Source organism: Rhineura floridana, chromosome 13 (assembly GCF_030035675.1).
Source record: "Rhineura floridana isolate rRhiFlo1 chromosome 13, rRhiFlo1.hap2, whole genome shotgun sequence".
Taxonomy (NCBI): Eukaryota; Metazoa; Chordata; class Lepidosauria; order Squamata; family Rhineuridae; genus Rhineura; species Rhineura floridana.
In genome coordinates, this window is record NC_084492.1 from 27078274 (window position 1) to 27095000 (window position 16727).

Sequence of the window (16727 nt, forward strand, 5' to 3'; positions counted from 1 at the left end):
TTCCTTGTGCATAAGCAGTTGGATTCTAGAACACATGACAACTATCTAATCAACTGTTAATCTGATTTAGGCCACCAATAAATAACCAGTTTTGTGACATCCACAATAGCCTTGGTTTTATATTGCAGCTGTTAACTACTGTCAATATATTTCTTCTCTAAAATGGCATGCTAAGTGTTTCATGTTAAGAGTCTCCCTTGCCAATTATCAGCACGGATTTTACAAGAATTTATAAATATTTATAACCACCTTTGGCAGTTCATTTGCCGTTGGGGGAAATCTGATTTTATTTTTAAACAGCCACTCTTTTTTTGAGAGAGAGCATATATCCTTACTCCAGCAGAAAGAGTGCAGCTAAATGCATTAAAATCCAAGTTCTAACCAATTTGAAGGCTATAACAATATATAAAAGTGTTTAAACATAAAGGGGGAAGAACTATGGCAGGATGCTGGAATAGAGGATACTTCTCATGCCTCAATGTTTGCCAGCTTGAACCAGATGTGTGCTGTCTCAATTTGGGGGAATAAAAACATTTGCCAGCATACATTAAGTGAGGATCTCTCATGCATTACTCATATATAATTATTTCTTTTCCTTCAAGCACACCAATTTTTTTTGTTTTTTAAAGCTGTTTTGTTTTCCATCCCTGTGCTCCCCCGCCCCGCAAACACACCAAGGAATACATCTTCATTCTATACCCTTCTTGTTATCTTTCTTCTTCTCTTCCTGCATCTTAAAATGCGTTGGCATCTCAGCGAAATTATCTTCAATTAAACAGCTGTGTACAATTACTTCTTAAAAGTCAGGACGATTTGTCTCCTTGAAAAATCACTTGCTTTCTTAAAAGCTTTTAACATAAACTGAAAGTAGGGCATTCATTAATAAGCGATTCTTAACAGAACCTTGAAATCATCCAGAATTAAGAAAAATGTCCCTTGTTTTGTCTTCACATGCAGTGGAATGCTTCCTTATTTTATGTGTGCCTCTCTCAATGACAGTAATCAGCAAGCGCTTTCATCACTTGCTTTCTAAACAGAAAAGGGCTAGTACTACAGATGCAACAACACACACACACACGTATTTGAAAGACAGTCTTCAGATATAAGACACACAGTTATAAGTGTTATGCATATTCACACAACTAGCATGAAAAAAAATGGAAATGAACTGCCTTCAAATTGATTCTGACTTATGGCGACCCTTTGAATAGGGTTTTCATGGTAAGCGGTATTCAGAGGGGGTTTACCATTGCCTTCCTCTGAGGCTGAGAGGCAGTGACTGGCCCAAGGTCACCCAGTGAGCTTCATGGCTGTTTGGGGATTTTTCAAACCCTGGTCTCCTAGGTTGTAGTCCAACACCTTAACCACTACACCACACTGGCTAGCATGAAAAGTTGCTAATCAAAGGCTGATAATCAAAACCCAGTATGTTTCTATCACAAACAATTAGTTATGTTTAGGGAGAAGTTTTTAGACTGGACGTGCAAGCTCATTTTGGTCCTGCTTCAGAAGCAAGTGGCCAATGTGTAGCCTGAACTGCATTTGGAACAGGTTCTGCACAGTTTTTGTTCTGTAGCACTAAATAACACAGGTCTATGAGGAACAGCGCAGATGTGCCACATGCCACATGTGGGCCACATATCATCCATATTGTATCATCTGCCCATAATCACTACATGCCACCATGTCCTGCCTTGCCTTTTGCCTGAACTGTCAGGGGCCAAACTTAATCCACCAAGATCACAATCCTCTTCCTATATTTTAATTAATGCCTGTTTAACACCCTGTGCTTTCTTCTCTGGGTGTGTCCCTAAAGAATTCAGATGTTTACTCTTTTAGGATCAACGCTGCCACATCAGCAGCTGGGTAGGATTGTGTATGTCTGATGCACAATCCTTGGGAAAGTGGCAGTCAAAGGGCTAACAGGTCTACGTTCATCTAGAGCACTGTTTTCTTTAGTTGCAGCCTGCAGCATAAAGTCTGTCTAGACCAGCAGGCAAAGTAGTGTTTCTGGGCAAGGTTCTAGAGCGTGTGGTCGCTCGCCAACTCCAGGCCCTTTTGGATGAAACTGATTATCTGGATCCATTTCAATCCGGCTTTCGGACGGGGTTTGGTACAGAAACAGCCTTGGTCGCCCTGTATGATGACCTCTGTCGGGAGAAAGACAGAGGGAGTGTAACTCTGTTGATTCTCCTCGATCTCTCGGCGGCTTTTGATACCATCGACCATGGTATCCTACTGGGGCGCCTCGCGGATTTAGGAGTTGGAGGCACTGCTTGGCGGTGGCTGTGCTCCTATCTTGGGAATCGTCTCCAGAAGGTGATGCTTGGGGAACATTACTCGAGTCCTTGGGTGCTACAATATGGGGTCCCGCAGGGCTCAGTTCTGTCCCCCATGCTTTTTAATATCTATATGAAGCCGCTGGGCGAGGTCATCAGGAGTTTTGGAGTGCGTTTCCAGCAATATGCTGATGATACGCAGCTCTATTTCTCCTTCTCATCTTCTTCAGATGAGGCTGTTGCTGTACTGAACCGCTGCCTGGCCGCGATAATGGACTGGATGAGAGCTAACAAACTGAAACTCAATCCTGACAAGACTGAGATGCTGTTGGTCGGGGGGGCCTCTGCTCAGATGGTTGATGTCAGACCTGCCCTAGATGGGGTTACACTCCCCCTAAAGGAACAGGTCCATAGTTTGGGGATCTTATTAGATCCGCTTCTGTCACTCGAGGCCCAAGTAGCCTCGGTGGCACGAAATGCGTTCTACCAGCTTCGGCTGGTAGCCCAACTACGACCCTATCTGGACAGGGAGAACCTAGCCTCAGTTATTCACGCTCTGGTAACCTCTAGATTGGATTACTGTAATGCTGTCTACATAGGGTTACCTTTGAAAATGATTCGGAAACTTCAGCTAGTGCAGAATGCTGCGGCCAGAGTTCTTACTGGGACGAAGAAATTCGACCACATAACACCTATTCTGGCCCAACTGCACTGGCTTCCAATATGTTTCCGGGCCAGATTCAAAGTGTTGGTCCTTACCTATAAAGCCCTTAACGGCACTGGACCGCAATATCTGATGGAACGCCTCTCTAGCTATGTTCCTACCTGTTCACTCCACTCGACGTCTAAGGCCCTTCTCCGGGTCCCAACTCATACAGAGGCCCGGAGAACAGTAACAAGATCTAGGGCCTTTTCGGTGGTGGCCCCTGAATTATGGAATGCCCTCCCAGATGAGATACGCCTGGTGCCTTCTTTGTCATCTTTTCAGCGCCAGGTAAAAACCCACCTCTTCACCCAGGCATTTTAAGCTTTTTATTTTAATTTAATCTTATGTTTATTTTCTTTTACTCTGTTTTTAAATATGTTTTATAATTGTATGCGCAATACACACTTGCTTGTATTTTAAATATTGTGGTTTTATCGTGTTGTACACCGCCCTGGGAGCTGTTAGCTATAGGGCAGTTTAGAAATGCAATTAAATAAATAATAATAATAAATAAATAGCAAGTGAGAGAGGATGGAAGAAGTCTCAAGTTTTAGCTGGGAGTCACGTTAAGTATCTCAGTCAGAGAGGCAAGCTGGGTACCAGTGCTACAGGAGGAGGCTGCTGAATGAAGACCCCAGATTACATTGTCAGAGTTGAGGGAAAACGAAATGAATGGTGTTGGCCAATCTTGAGTGGTGCCAGCAACATTTTTTTCTCTGATCCAATTTGCTGGAGGCATGTATGGTGGGGCTGCTTCTAAAGAGTTTGGTGTTGCTGCAGTTTTAAGTGTGTCTCACTTCTTATTTATTTATTAAATTTATATCCTGGAGGGCACCAGTGCTAAACCCCACTTCATCTGGGAAAGTGAACTAAACTGAGACTTAGGGAATCAGGACAAAAATCACCCTGTAACTCTTACTCATCAGGCAAAGAGGCGTGAGAAATGTGGGAGATGAAGATGCCCTCCCGCCTATGTCCTGCCACAATCAAGTCATCCAAGGCATTTCCGCTAATGGTCTATACAAGAGCCTGGTGCAGGAAAATGTCATGCTAAGACACTGCAAACACTGGCAAACACATAGCATCCGTCAAGGTTAGGAACATCTACTGAGAATGTGTGCATGAAATCCCTCTTACACTGAATACTTTTTGCACCTGTCATTCATGGAGGGAAAACTTGGCACTCTAAATACCCTTCTCCCTCTTTTGATCCAGGAATGCCCCTCCCTTAGGTTAGCAAACCTTTGAGAGAAGCAGGTAGAAACCTGTGGTCATATTTTGGTCAGTTAGTTTTGTTCACCCTCTGATCCTCTCTCCAAGCTCTCCTTCCATAGCTTTGCTTTTCATTATTTTGTACTCTTTTGCAGCCAGGGGTCCAGAGAAACCCGTAGCCTTGTGTTCCCTTCCAAGTTTCTATCTAAGAAAGCCGTGCAACCCACAAGGCTAAGAAGCCTGAGGGGGCCCTGCTCACCACCAGTTCCCCTACTGCAAACTTAAAAGGTCAATCCCAGTGGCCTGGCACCAGAAAACCACCTTCTGACCAACAGCATTCCCCAGGAGAAGAGGCCTCCCCCACCCTACTTTGCGGTTTTTAATGCTCACGATAACCATACAAGACAGGTTAGGCTGAGAGATAGTGACTGGCCCAAGGTCAGCTAGTGAACTTCACGGCTGAGCACAGACTTGAACTCTGGCCTCCCAGGTCATAGTCCAACACCCTAATCATCATACCACACTGGCTTCTTGATCCCGAAGATCATGTATGCCAAATCCCCAAGCATCCTTGGATTTCCCCCATTATTCTTTTAGCTTCAATAACCCTCCCATCCTCCTGTACACCAATTTTAATCTTATGGGAAGGGTGAGGAAAGAGTTAAATGCCAGTTTGTTTATTTAGCTCCCAGATTATGGAGTTCACTTTTAATAAAAATCCAGATGATGCTTTTATTTTTAGTTGTTATTAGAGAAAGGTAATTTTGACTGATCTTCTTGGCAGTACAAGCTGCTCAGCAGTGGACTAGACTTCCTTGGAAGGTGGTGAAAGGTTTTTAGAGCACGGATGCTCTAGCTGTGGATGTCTTGCATCAGCAAGGAGGTGGCTACATGATATCTGAAGTAGATTAATTATTATAATTAATCTTTTTTCTTGTAGGACTCACCCTGTTTTCTATGATGTTGTGATTTTAAGTTGATTTTAATTATGATTTTAAACTGTTGCAGCCCATCTTAGGACCTCACAATGAAGGGTGGCTGGCTGTTGTTATTACTATTACAACCACCACCACACCACCTTTCTGTTGCTGGACTGCCAAGGTAAAAACCAAAGAAAAAAAGGGTGCACGCATCTTCTTGTAAGCACGCGTAAGTATCTTCCCTGGATCATCCTTGCTACTCTTCTCCAGAAACCTCTCATAGCAGTCAGTGTGACTGCTGATAATAGATTTATTACATATTCTTCCTACAAAACTTCACTTAATCTGAGCCTTGGCATGTAACAATTTTAAGACTAATATGAAAATCACCTTTTGACACTGCCAGCAACATTTCCTTTGCATTTTATACAGCGGTTCCATACATTAGACTGAAAATGGTTCTTTGGATTCAGTGTTTGTTTTCTAAAATGCTTTAGGTGACCATTAGTTCCAAACTCATTTTTAGTTAAAAGGAGGACACACTAGAAGCGTATATTTTCTGCAAGAAACTAGAATTATGAGTGTTTTTATGTTCACACTTTCTGAATAAGTCAAGAAGTGCCAATGCAGAGCAATTTTCTTATCTAGAATTCTGTGCTTGCTGAAGTAAACGGTGGCCCAGTAAGGAAGGTAAATATATTTTATAGATGCATGGCAAGAAGTCTAGAATTTGTAACAGAAAAACATTATTCTCAGTCTTTTGTGCTTCATCTATAGAATATGCTTACTTGCTAAGAAGATGCCATAACCTGCATCTGGAAGCATGCATTATGAATGCTTTATTTTATTTAACGGTTAATCAACTTAGATTAAAGAGTGCAGTGCTATGCGAACTACTGAGACAGAGGGATCCCTTCTCATGTGAAACTTGATGGAAAATGTACATTTCTCTTCCAGGTTAGATAGTTTTCACCTCAATGAAAAACCCATGAGGCTTCTAGGATTTAAAACCACAAACAACTAAAGCTAGCAATACTCAGATGCAATCTATCTTAGTGCTTGCTTTACATCTGGATCTTCCCCAGTGCTGATCAGATTTCAACTTGTTTATTTTAAATGGCATTTTGACTGATGCAATACTGAAAAAGGAGCAGGAGAAAATAGCCTTAAAATGGCCAATGTTGGCTTTCTGGAGAGCTGTTTAATTTTTCCAAAGGATGTTGCCATTTTTGGAATTCCTGAAAAGATCAAATACATTAATATAGCCTGTAGCTGTTTAAAACACCCTGCTCCTTACACACACACACAACACACACACACACTGCTTGGATGAGGTCTACTACAACACAGAGCAAATTTTACTACCAATTTTTCTCCTGTCTGCATGAGAGTGCCTCCCACACATTATTAGAAATAATTAAGATGAGATTTACTTCTATGAAGCCTAATTGGAACTAACCCTTCCTGTACATAGCAACGGGCCATAGGAGAGAGCTGAGTTCAGATCAATTAAATCACTTTCAACAGCAGCTTTTTAATCAAAAGCCATGTTCAATAATTGCTTATGAAGTCAATAAGAATCAAGCTAACGCCTAAATGAAGGCCACCAATTTTCAAGAAAACGGTCTGCTGAAACATACTCAGTCAATTGAAAGCTGGCTCAACAAATCAACAATTAGCACAGTAAAAGACACCAGCCTTTTTGAAAAGCTGTTGTCACTATATATTATTGTAGTGTTGCTGGTCTTAAAAATATAACGGTATAGGAGAATGCTAGCTTTGTAGGAAATGAGCCTTCTTGGATTCCGTAATGCTGCCTTTACAACATAAAGTTTGCACTCCAGAAGAGCGGGTTTGGGGAGGCAGAATTATAGAGGATAGTAAGGAAGGAGGAACAACTGTGGCATGGTGCATGCGAGTATTTGCTTATTTGCACATGCTGCACCCTCAGATAGTTCAGCAGTGGCCCTGGGAAAGGAGAATGACAGCAGGTATACACTGAAGTACTAGCGAAATCCATCCTCACCCAAGTTTATTATTTTTCATACTTTGCCCAAGCCTCCAAACATGTTTCACCAGTTAATAGAGCACAAGAGGAGGATGCCTACCTGTTCTGTTTAGTTATGAAATACAAGGGACGTGGCATAAGAAACAGGCAAGTCAACTTGAGCAGTGCAGCTATTAATATGCTGACCGCTTGTTATTTCATTTAAATTTTCATGTTAAGGGGAAGGGCCTGAGCTCAGCAGTAAGGTGTCTGCCTTGCATACAGAAAGTTTAGTCCCTGGCATCTCCAGGTAGGGCTGAAGAGAACCCAGTCTGCAACGCTGGAGAGCTGTTGCCAGTCAGTGAAGACAATACTGAGTTAAATGGACCAATGGCTTGACTCAGTATAAGGCAGCTTCCCATGCGTTCCTAAGTGTTACAGTTGTCTCATTTTATAGCTAACAGTGGGCTAACTCCTGGGCAACTAAAGGACTGTCATCTCCCATATGAAGCTGTCTGCCTGTTAAGATCTGTTTCGGAATCCCAACTCCAGGTGCCCGCACCTTGGAAACAGATCTTAACTGGCAGACAAGGCCTGGTGGCGACAAGGCCATACCACAATACTGAACACTCAGTTAACACTAGTTTTGAAAAAGTTAAAGCAACAGAAAAGCGACACACTTCCCTAATATGTGGCCCTGCTATTTTAGGAACCTTTTATTAAATTGCTTTTAGAAATTCTCCTCGCTGGCTGGGTGCTTCCTACTGGGCAAACTAGCATTGCAGGAATTATCCTGCCTCTGATGTTAAAAGAAGAAAAAGCAGTAAGATTTATAATCCCCGCAGAGAACCTTTTCTCCAAACCATTATGAGGGTATGGGATATCACACTGCGGCTGGGTGCTATTTTTGAGCCAGCTCAAGAATGGTCTTAAAAATAAAGCCATTTAAAAAAAAAATCTTCTGGAAAAGCCATTCTGTCTTGCACTGATATAAGCTGATGGAGCCTACTTAAGAGATACACCAATTGCATTATTTATTCATAATATAGGTCTCATTCTGAACCTTAGAATTTACTCTCCCTTTCTGGCATTGCTCCCAACACTATTTGAATTCATGTTAGTTATCAGCTCCTCTGTGGACACTATCCCACTATTTTGGAATCGACAATCAATTGTCCCTTAGATTAGGGGAAATTCAAAGACTACCACTAATAACACAGCAGGGGCTCACCATGGGTATCTGACTGTCATAATCGAACTCAGACCCACTGAAATCAATAGACTTGGGACCAATGTCCATTGATTTTTGGTTGTTTGTTAGTCCCCCCACAACTAGATGCTCAGTATTTAAAAATTAGAAAGACGAACTTGCTAGATCAGATAGATTCATTCATGAACATCAAATAAATTCCTCTTTGGACTGACATCTTTACTCTGTCTAGCCCTGAACCAGCCTCTGCAACTCCTTCTGTCCATTCACCCTAGAACCTGGATTAAGTCGTCATCCATTTCCAGGGACCAAAAGAGAATGCCAGAAACACTCCCAACATATCCCTAATATATTGTACCTTTTTGTGGGTTTTAATTGCCAGTTGCTTTGGGAGAGAACCTCAGTTGAAAACACAGGGTATCAATGTAATACATTAAAAAAACACAAGTGAACTGCTTACTTGGAGGATTCCCATATTAAGGCATCTTCTATCCTTAATTTTTAAAACGCTCAGCACAGGAACCCTACTGTATTCTACTGTTAGCTATTAGACATCACTAAAACTTTAAAGTGACTGAACAAAATTCTTTGCTCAAACACATGCATTTTGCATTTCCCCTTTATTATGGATTACATTTCATGTCTGCCACTGTAATCTGCATTTACACAGCTTTTAAAATGGGGATTTTCGGGGATTGTCAAAGTATTAACAAGTCTTTGAGGATTCCTCACCCATTTCCAAACTAAACAGTGGTGTGACGCTAGAGTGCTAGTTTGGCTGGCCACTGAAATATGACAAAAGCTGCTTGGTGTGTGTGTGTGTGTGTGCGGGAGAAGATTTTGTCTTGATGAGATATGAAGCCTTGGATTACTGACAGAGGTGAAAAAACAAATGTGCTCTCTATGTGCAAGAGTTGGGTTGTGATACTTGACCTATGTGTATTTGATTTAAATATTGATAGGGACTATCCTTGTTCTCATCACTGTCCCCCAGTTTGCATCTTGGTATAGTCAGGATGTTGAGGGAGCTTAATCTATCAAGCTCTGCATATTTTGGGGATATGGCTATTTTAAAAAACTCTTTCTACTGTAAAAATTAGGTGACTGGAGAGGCTTCGCAAGGGATGAATGCTTTCGCAGATCATTTCTTCTGCGAGGAACTCTGCACGTGCTCTGAAACCGAAGCCTGTACTCAAGTTGCATTACAGATCTGGAACTACACAATATCTGTGTAATATTACAGGTCCATAATACCATTTGAGAATTTAAGAACCAGTATAAGAGCTAATAAAAATGGCTGCCTGAGTGTGCTTATTTTCTTCCTCCCTCCTCACCCCCTTTTTTCTTTGATGCTATTTCTTTTAGGGCAGGAACTTGTCTTCTTTTTTATATTGATTTTATGTAAGCCATTCAGGGAGCATTTCTGGCTAAAGAGCAGGGTAAAAATGCTCTAACAAAGGAAATTTAAGATCAGCCTGAATGATTTTGGCAGTATTACCCCAAATTACTACTTACATTTCACATGTCAACCATCCAAAGAGTTTTATAGAAATTATCTCAGTAATCCATGCAACAGTGCTTTAAAAATAGGCCACTATTATTATTCCCATACTGCAGATGTAGGCCTGAGGCTGAGAGAAGAGTGCCACACTGAATTTATTTCTGGGGCAAGATTCAATCCTGGAACTTTCCAGCTCACACTTTCAGCCATTATGTAGTTACTTCTCAGTATTACATCTTCAAGATGGTAGAAGGCAAAGATAGTTCATTGGGTAATTTATATATTATGTTCATGCCCAGATGGCTTGCTGTAATGTTTCAAAGTTTCCAGTCCCTAAATTTCAGCATGTTCATGAGTTTCAGCTCATTCAATCTCCAATTTTCCACACCAGTAACAAGGGCTGGAGGGTTGGACTAGCATTGTGAAGTCCACATGATCGACTTCCCATACACAGTGGGAAGAAAACTTAATGAGAAAGTACCAGCATGTTTAATATTCTCCATATTTCTGATTGAAATATGGAAAGCTGCCATCTGGATGAGCCCTCTGACTCCGGGCATGAAAACAGCTAAGGCAGGAAGGACCAGGATTTACTCTTGGCTTGTTTGTATGACACAGCAAGAAGAAGTGAGTGTGATTTGAGTTGTGTGCAGTAGCACGCTTGCTCAGTCCTGGTAAACTATAGTTCGGCTTACTGCTTTGTGTGAACCAGATCAGTATAAAGGCAGCTTTCTATGTTTTGCATGGTGTCCTTAATTTTATTTTTCCAAATCTTTTTTTCTTTGGTCCACCAATGTGCTTTATATCTATAAGACAACAGCACATACTCATAGGAACATAGGAAACTACCTTATATGGAGTCAAACCATTGGTTTGTCTAGCTCAGTATTGCCTACTCTGGTTCTCTAAACAGTTTTGGCATTGCTAATCTGTGCTGCCCTTCTGCATGTGCTCTCTTGCTAAAGAATGGAGGTGCCTTGCTACGGTCTGGTTTGGACATGTGTTCAAAGGTGAATGAGTAGTGCACTGGTGCATGCTGCTCATAAGTCCCTGCTTCGCTCCAGGACAGAAACACATCAGAGGTTGATGTTTAGTTATGTATGAATCAGCAGTTGTGGTTTATTTCCCTCCAAACAAACCATGAGTGGAAGCCATAGTTTGTTCTTGGCTTATTGCTCATGAGTTGTTTCCTCCGCAGCATGACAATAGCAGAAGCGGGGAGGAGCAAAGTGGGTGCAAATACCGGCATGCTGCTTGTGCATGTTAAACCATCATTTATTTTTAACTACGGTTTAACATGATATCTCACCCAGGCCTATATCAGCGAGAAGTCGCCTAGCCTAGCATCACTTGCAAGAACCCCAGGAGGTGCTAGGAGATCTGGTGGACTATAATCTTCCCACCTAATTCAGTAATTAGTGCAAACATTACTTTTCAGGCTGTCCTCTCCTGCACTATTTTTCTATTGATGGTTCTAATCTTCTTTCATTCTCTACTTTTGTTAATTATCAGCTTTGTTTTTTAATCATATCTTTTGATTATTTTTAAGAACTCATTTTTAAAATGGTCAAGAGCTATGTAAATGTTGAATTTATTTATTTTTGTCACCTGTGCTACTTTAAACCACCCTGGGCTCCTACTGGGAGGAAAGGCGGGATATAAATTTAACCAACCAACCAATCAAAAACCAACCAACCAACCAACCTTTGCCTTAAATTAGCTTTCAAAAATAGGATTAAGTTAGTCTACTCTGATTAAACATCCTACAATAGATGAAATATGTATCCTGTAAGTATTTTGTATGCAACCACAGAAATGTTCCTGTTTCCAGCATGCTTTCTTGGTGTTGCACAGCAGCTCCAGGCTATGCACTACCACAACATAATTTATCCAGATATTTGTACATGGCAATGTAAAGGGGCAGGGGTGGGAAGCGGCTGCAGGTCATGACTGGCAGTTTTGATGGAGGGCTGATGGCTGAGCAGAAATGTGTATGACAGCTACCAGAAAATGCATCTATAGTGCATCCATCAAAATAAAATGGGTCAACAACTGCTTGAGGGGAGAGGAGCTGCCTTGGGCAAAAACGGAACTGACGGTGCACATTTGCTACTACGACCACGAACCAAGATCCTCCAGGGTAAAAAGGCTGCATCCACTTGTCAACCTTGACATCAAAATAAAAGGGGGAGACAATGGCCTAGAAGCAGAACCAACATTTTTCCTTTCTAGTTGGCTAAGGGTGGGGGTGGGGGGAAGAGAGGAGCATCATCTTTGAGAGATCAGCAAAATGCTTTTAGAGAAGCGTCAGCTGACTCGGATCATTATTGAAGTGGCTGGACGTTGACACGTGCTTTAATAGACAAATTACACCTATAGTACACCAATGAAACCCACATGCTCAGACCCTGTGTACTGTGCCTCTTATCAGGAAATCAGTGACTAATCAGCTGTTACATCACTAAGTGGCTGGGTATAAGAACATAAGAAGAGCTTTCTGGATAACACCAACAGGCCATCTAGTTCAGCATCCTGTTCTCATTCAATGCCTATTGGAAGCCCCAAAATAGGACCTGAGCACAACAACACTCTTCCCAGTTGTGATTCCCAGCAACAGACATACAGGAACATACTGCCTCTGAGAGTGGAGGCAGAACACAGCCATTGTGGCTAGTAGCTGTTGATAGTCCTATCCCCCATGAATTTGTGTAATCCGCTTTTACAACCATCAAAGTTGGTGGCTATCACTACCTCTTGTGGTAGCAAATTTCATAATTTAACTATGCGCTGTGTGAAGAAGTACTTTTGTCTGTCCTGAATCTTCCAACATTCAGCTTCACTGGATCTCCCTGAGTTCTAGTGTTATGAGAAACGTTGGGCAGTCAGAGAGCACAAAGTCCCTGTGACTGCCATAAATCTATGATGACACAGAAGGTCTGGCAGTCTATGGACAGGCAGCTACATGCTAGAGGGGATGAGAAGACTGCAAAATGGAGCACCAATATTGCCTGTATGCCACTCAGAGCTTGGAAAAGTTACTTTTTTAAACTACAACTCCCATCAGCCCCAGCCAGCATGGCCACTGGATTGGGCTGATGGGAGTTGTAGTTCAAAAAAGTAACTTTTCCAAGCTCTGATGCCACTGATGTTCAAATGAAACACTTGTGCAGATTAGTCGAATGGTTCTGAAGTGTTGCAGCAGACAGAAAGATAACAATATTTCTGGATAAGATTCAAAGAGTTACCTTGTGCATGACCAGTTGGCGTTTTGACTTTTAGCTCACTTTCAGAACAACATCATGCCCTATCACAGACTGCATTTGAAAGTCTTCTGTTTCAAATGTGGAGGATTAAATCAGCACATGACAGTGAAGGAAGCAGGAAGGAAGGGACCATATGAGCCCACAGCATATTCCTAATCCTGCAAAACAGCCTTTCACCATGTGGGGCCCTCCAGATGTTCTGAATCACTACTCCCATCCACCTCAGCCAGCATGGCCAATGGTTAGGCATGATGGGAGTCTGGAACTTCTGGAGGGCACCCAGTTTGCCAAAGGCTTCTGCAAGCCATCATAGAATATTTATTTATTTATTAGATTTATATCCTGCCCTTCCTCCCAGTAGGAGTCCAGGGCGGCAAACAAAAGCAAAGTTAGAAACGATACATCTTTAAATACAACTTCTGAAGAATTTCGCTCCAGATATATTTAAATAATTTATATACCACCTCTCATTTTGAGAAGAAACACCAATGCAGGTCACAAACAAAACACCACAATAAAACCAGTTCAATAAAACGACGTTAAAATAGCAGTCACAGTAAGCAGGAAGAGTGGGAACTGGTATTAGCGGTCAGGAAAATGCCTGGGTAAAAAGGTACATTTTCAATTGTTGGAAGAAATAATCACAGTAGGAGCTTGTCACATCTCCACGGGGAGATCATTCCACAAGTAGGCACCATCATGGAGAACTGTTTTGTTTTTAATCCAGTGCTTTAATCACCACCACCATCATCTATTTGATTTCTTACCCACCCTTCACCATAAGGTCCCAGGGCCAGTTATAACAATTTAAAATTCAATATTAAAAACAATTTAAAACAAATCACAGTCACAAGAAATAGGGTGGGTCCTTTAAACATAACTCTCAGGTGTCAAGGACAGGATAAAGAGGTGAATCTTCAGCATATGACAGAAACTATATAAAGTAGGTTCCAGATACACCTCTGTGGGAGGGAATTTTACAGACTAGGAGCCACCACAATAAATGCCCTCTCCTGGGCTATCCCTCCCCCACAACTTCTGAGCGCAATGGAACTATCAAGAGGCCCCCTCTGCTGATCTTAATAGTTACATACTAGTTAGAACAATAGGTTTAATAAGGAAGGAGGAAAAAAAACCCTCTTAATGCTCCTTCACACATTTTTTACCCAGGCTGCATCTCTGCACAATGCACTTCTCTTCCTAGACTGCCACTTGTAACATCCTGCTAAGCAGCAGAAAATAGTAAAAAGGGCTGCTTAATACAGATGAATAGATCTATTCTTATACCATTCAGGCACATCTTTTTTAGAAAAAAGGATTCAGCTTCTATTCAGGCCCACGATATTTCAAGGTGAGAATAATTTCATACACACTTACGCCAAGTAGAAGAAACACTTGGAAATACTTTACTGAAAACACTGTACCTTCCTGATGTATTTTTCAGTATGGCAAGTGCATCTGGATAGCCATCCATGTTATAATCTCCAATGTGAAGGGTGATTGGAACAGAAAAGTTGGTTTGAGCTGGATCATTTGTATATGGAACAAAGCCCCATACAGTGCCTTTGTATGTGAAGTTTTGCAACACTGGAAACCACTGTGAACAAGGAAGACAAGGCAAGGCGTCAGGATTTATTGAACACATATTTATTTATTTTCGTTATGTTAAATCCAACCTTTTTTCCATCATGATACCCAAGGTGCCATACATGCGGTTGCCAGGTGGTCACCCTCCAGGCACTGACCTGACGCAGACCTGCTGAGCAGCAAAGTGGCAGCCTCACTTGCTTTCAGACTTTACCCTGGGACCACATATGACTGGACAACAAGTATCATTCTATCAATACGGTATTGTACTCGTGGTGATGGAGCCTCTGACACTTACTGGCTGAGTTGGTGTGACAGTATGCACTGCTCACAAGCATTCTAAAATGCGGACCACATCCCAGTCTGCATCGGTGTTGGAATTGTCTTTAAGAGGTTTTTAAGGTTTTTCTCCCCCCCCCCCCCAAAAAAAGATGTTTCATTTTTAAGATGTTTTATACATGTTTTTAGTGGTTTGTCCTTCTGGGAGGGAAGGCAGGGTATATATTTAATAAATAAATAATTTGAAAAGTGCAGGGAAAAATATGCGGCCTGCATTTGCAGTCCAGCTTCTGTGTGGGAAGATTGTCAGAAGAAGCAAACGACAGAGGAAGCTCTGGAGAAACTTTACAGTGCTCATTGTTGGAAGGGCATGTGTGCAGATGGGGGGGGAGACAGGAGGGTTAGGGAGAACAAGCAAGAGTAGGGGGCTGAAAAACAGTTGCTGGAGGACACAATGGGTGGCAGAGAGAATGAGACGATGAACAGAGGAGCCACATTTATTGAGCTAAACCAATTCTTTAGCTAAAGGCATCTAGTAGATAGCATAACTTTCCTTGAAGGGGAGAGATTGTTTATAATGTTTCTAGACCATCTTTCCACTGAAATAGGATAAACAGGGTTAAAACTGACCGATAGATCAATTTTAAAATCAGTACAGAAGACAAATATCAATGAGCACACACACTTGTTCAGAGCAGAGACAAAAACATTGCAATATTTGATTTGGAAAGACAGGGAGAGAGAGGCCTTGGCGAACAAGAATCTCCTGCCTGAATTTTTTCCTGGATGGTCTTCCTCAACCAACCAGCTGCACATAGAGAGCCCATGGAAGACTTCCTCCGTGGTGACCCCAAGGCTGTCAGTCTCTCTTTCCCTGGATTTCTCTTCTGGTATGCCCCGAATCCTATAGGACTGTTCTGTCCATGAAATTCAGCTGCTGATCCCACCCACACCTGACTAGAATGGCAAGTGATCGCCACAAGAGTCCAGCATCATGGCCGTCTTGATAAGGAAGGCATTGCCACTATCGGAAATGGATGAGTTCCCTCTACTCACACATATAGTAGCTACAATTGCTTATGAAAAGAATTAAAAGGCAATAGAAGTAAGACAGTATCTCATTCTCTCTGTCAGATGCACAGACACACACGCACACACATAATGTCTGCTTTTCCTAGAATTTGTAAACTTTGTGCTTTACGGATCTGGGTGTTTTAGCAGACTGCCAGGTTTTTGAAAAGACTATGACAAGATGAGGAAGAGAGACGGTTGCCTCAAGGGAACTGTGTGAAACAAAACAATGATAGATTTGTTAACGCTAATTTCTGCTCGACAGAAAATATTCAAACATTATTGTTGCCTGAGACAGTCATTTGTACAATCCCCCCACTGGTTTAAGACAGAACAATCAAGTTCAAATAGTGATTTTACATCACTCAGAAAAATTTACACAGAAAAAAAAATACTAGCAATAAATCAGTAGTGGATAGATCATTCATACACAATTCCTAAATACCTTATAGATGGCATGATGATCACTAGAAAGAGGGGTTCAATTGTATCCGCTAAAATACTGAAAGCATAAAGGAGCTACTTGATAGAAATCAGAACTGTTCTGCTGGGCTTTCACTCCCCTACCCCTTTCCTTGGGAAATTAGTTTACAAACAGAAGCCTCAAATACAGCTTGTGCTGATACTTGGAATACAAATAAGATTGCAACAATGGCTAAACAGAACAGGATTTCTCAAGCTTTCATAGAGAATGTCGTGATCTGGAGATACA

General features: G+C 41.7%; 1 protein-coding gene across 1 annotated transcript in view; it reads right to left on the minus strand.

The window, feature by feature from the left end:
- The window catches only part of ITFG1 (integrin alpha FG-GAP repeat containing 1), a 138299-nt gene that overhangs the window by 68051 nt on the left and 53521 nt on the right, over positions 1 to 16727 (minus strand). The window contains exon 10 of the mRNA XM_061594577.1: positions 14503 to 14675. Within this exon, the coding sequence (XP_061450561.1) occupies positions 14503 to 14675 (173 nt within the window). The remainder of the gene's footprint in view (positions 1 to 14502; positions 14676 to 16727) is intronic.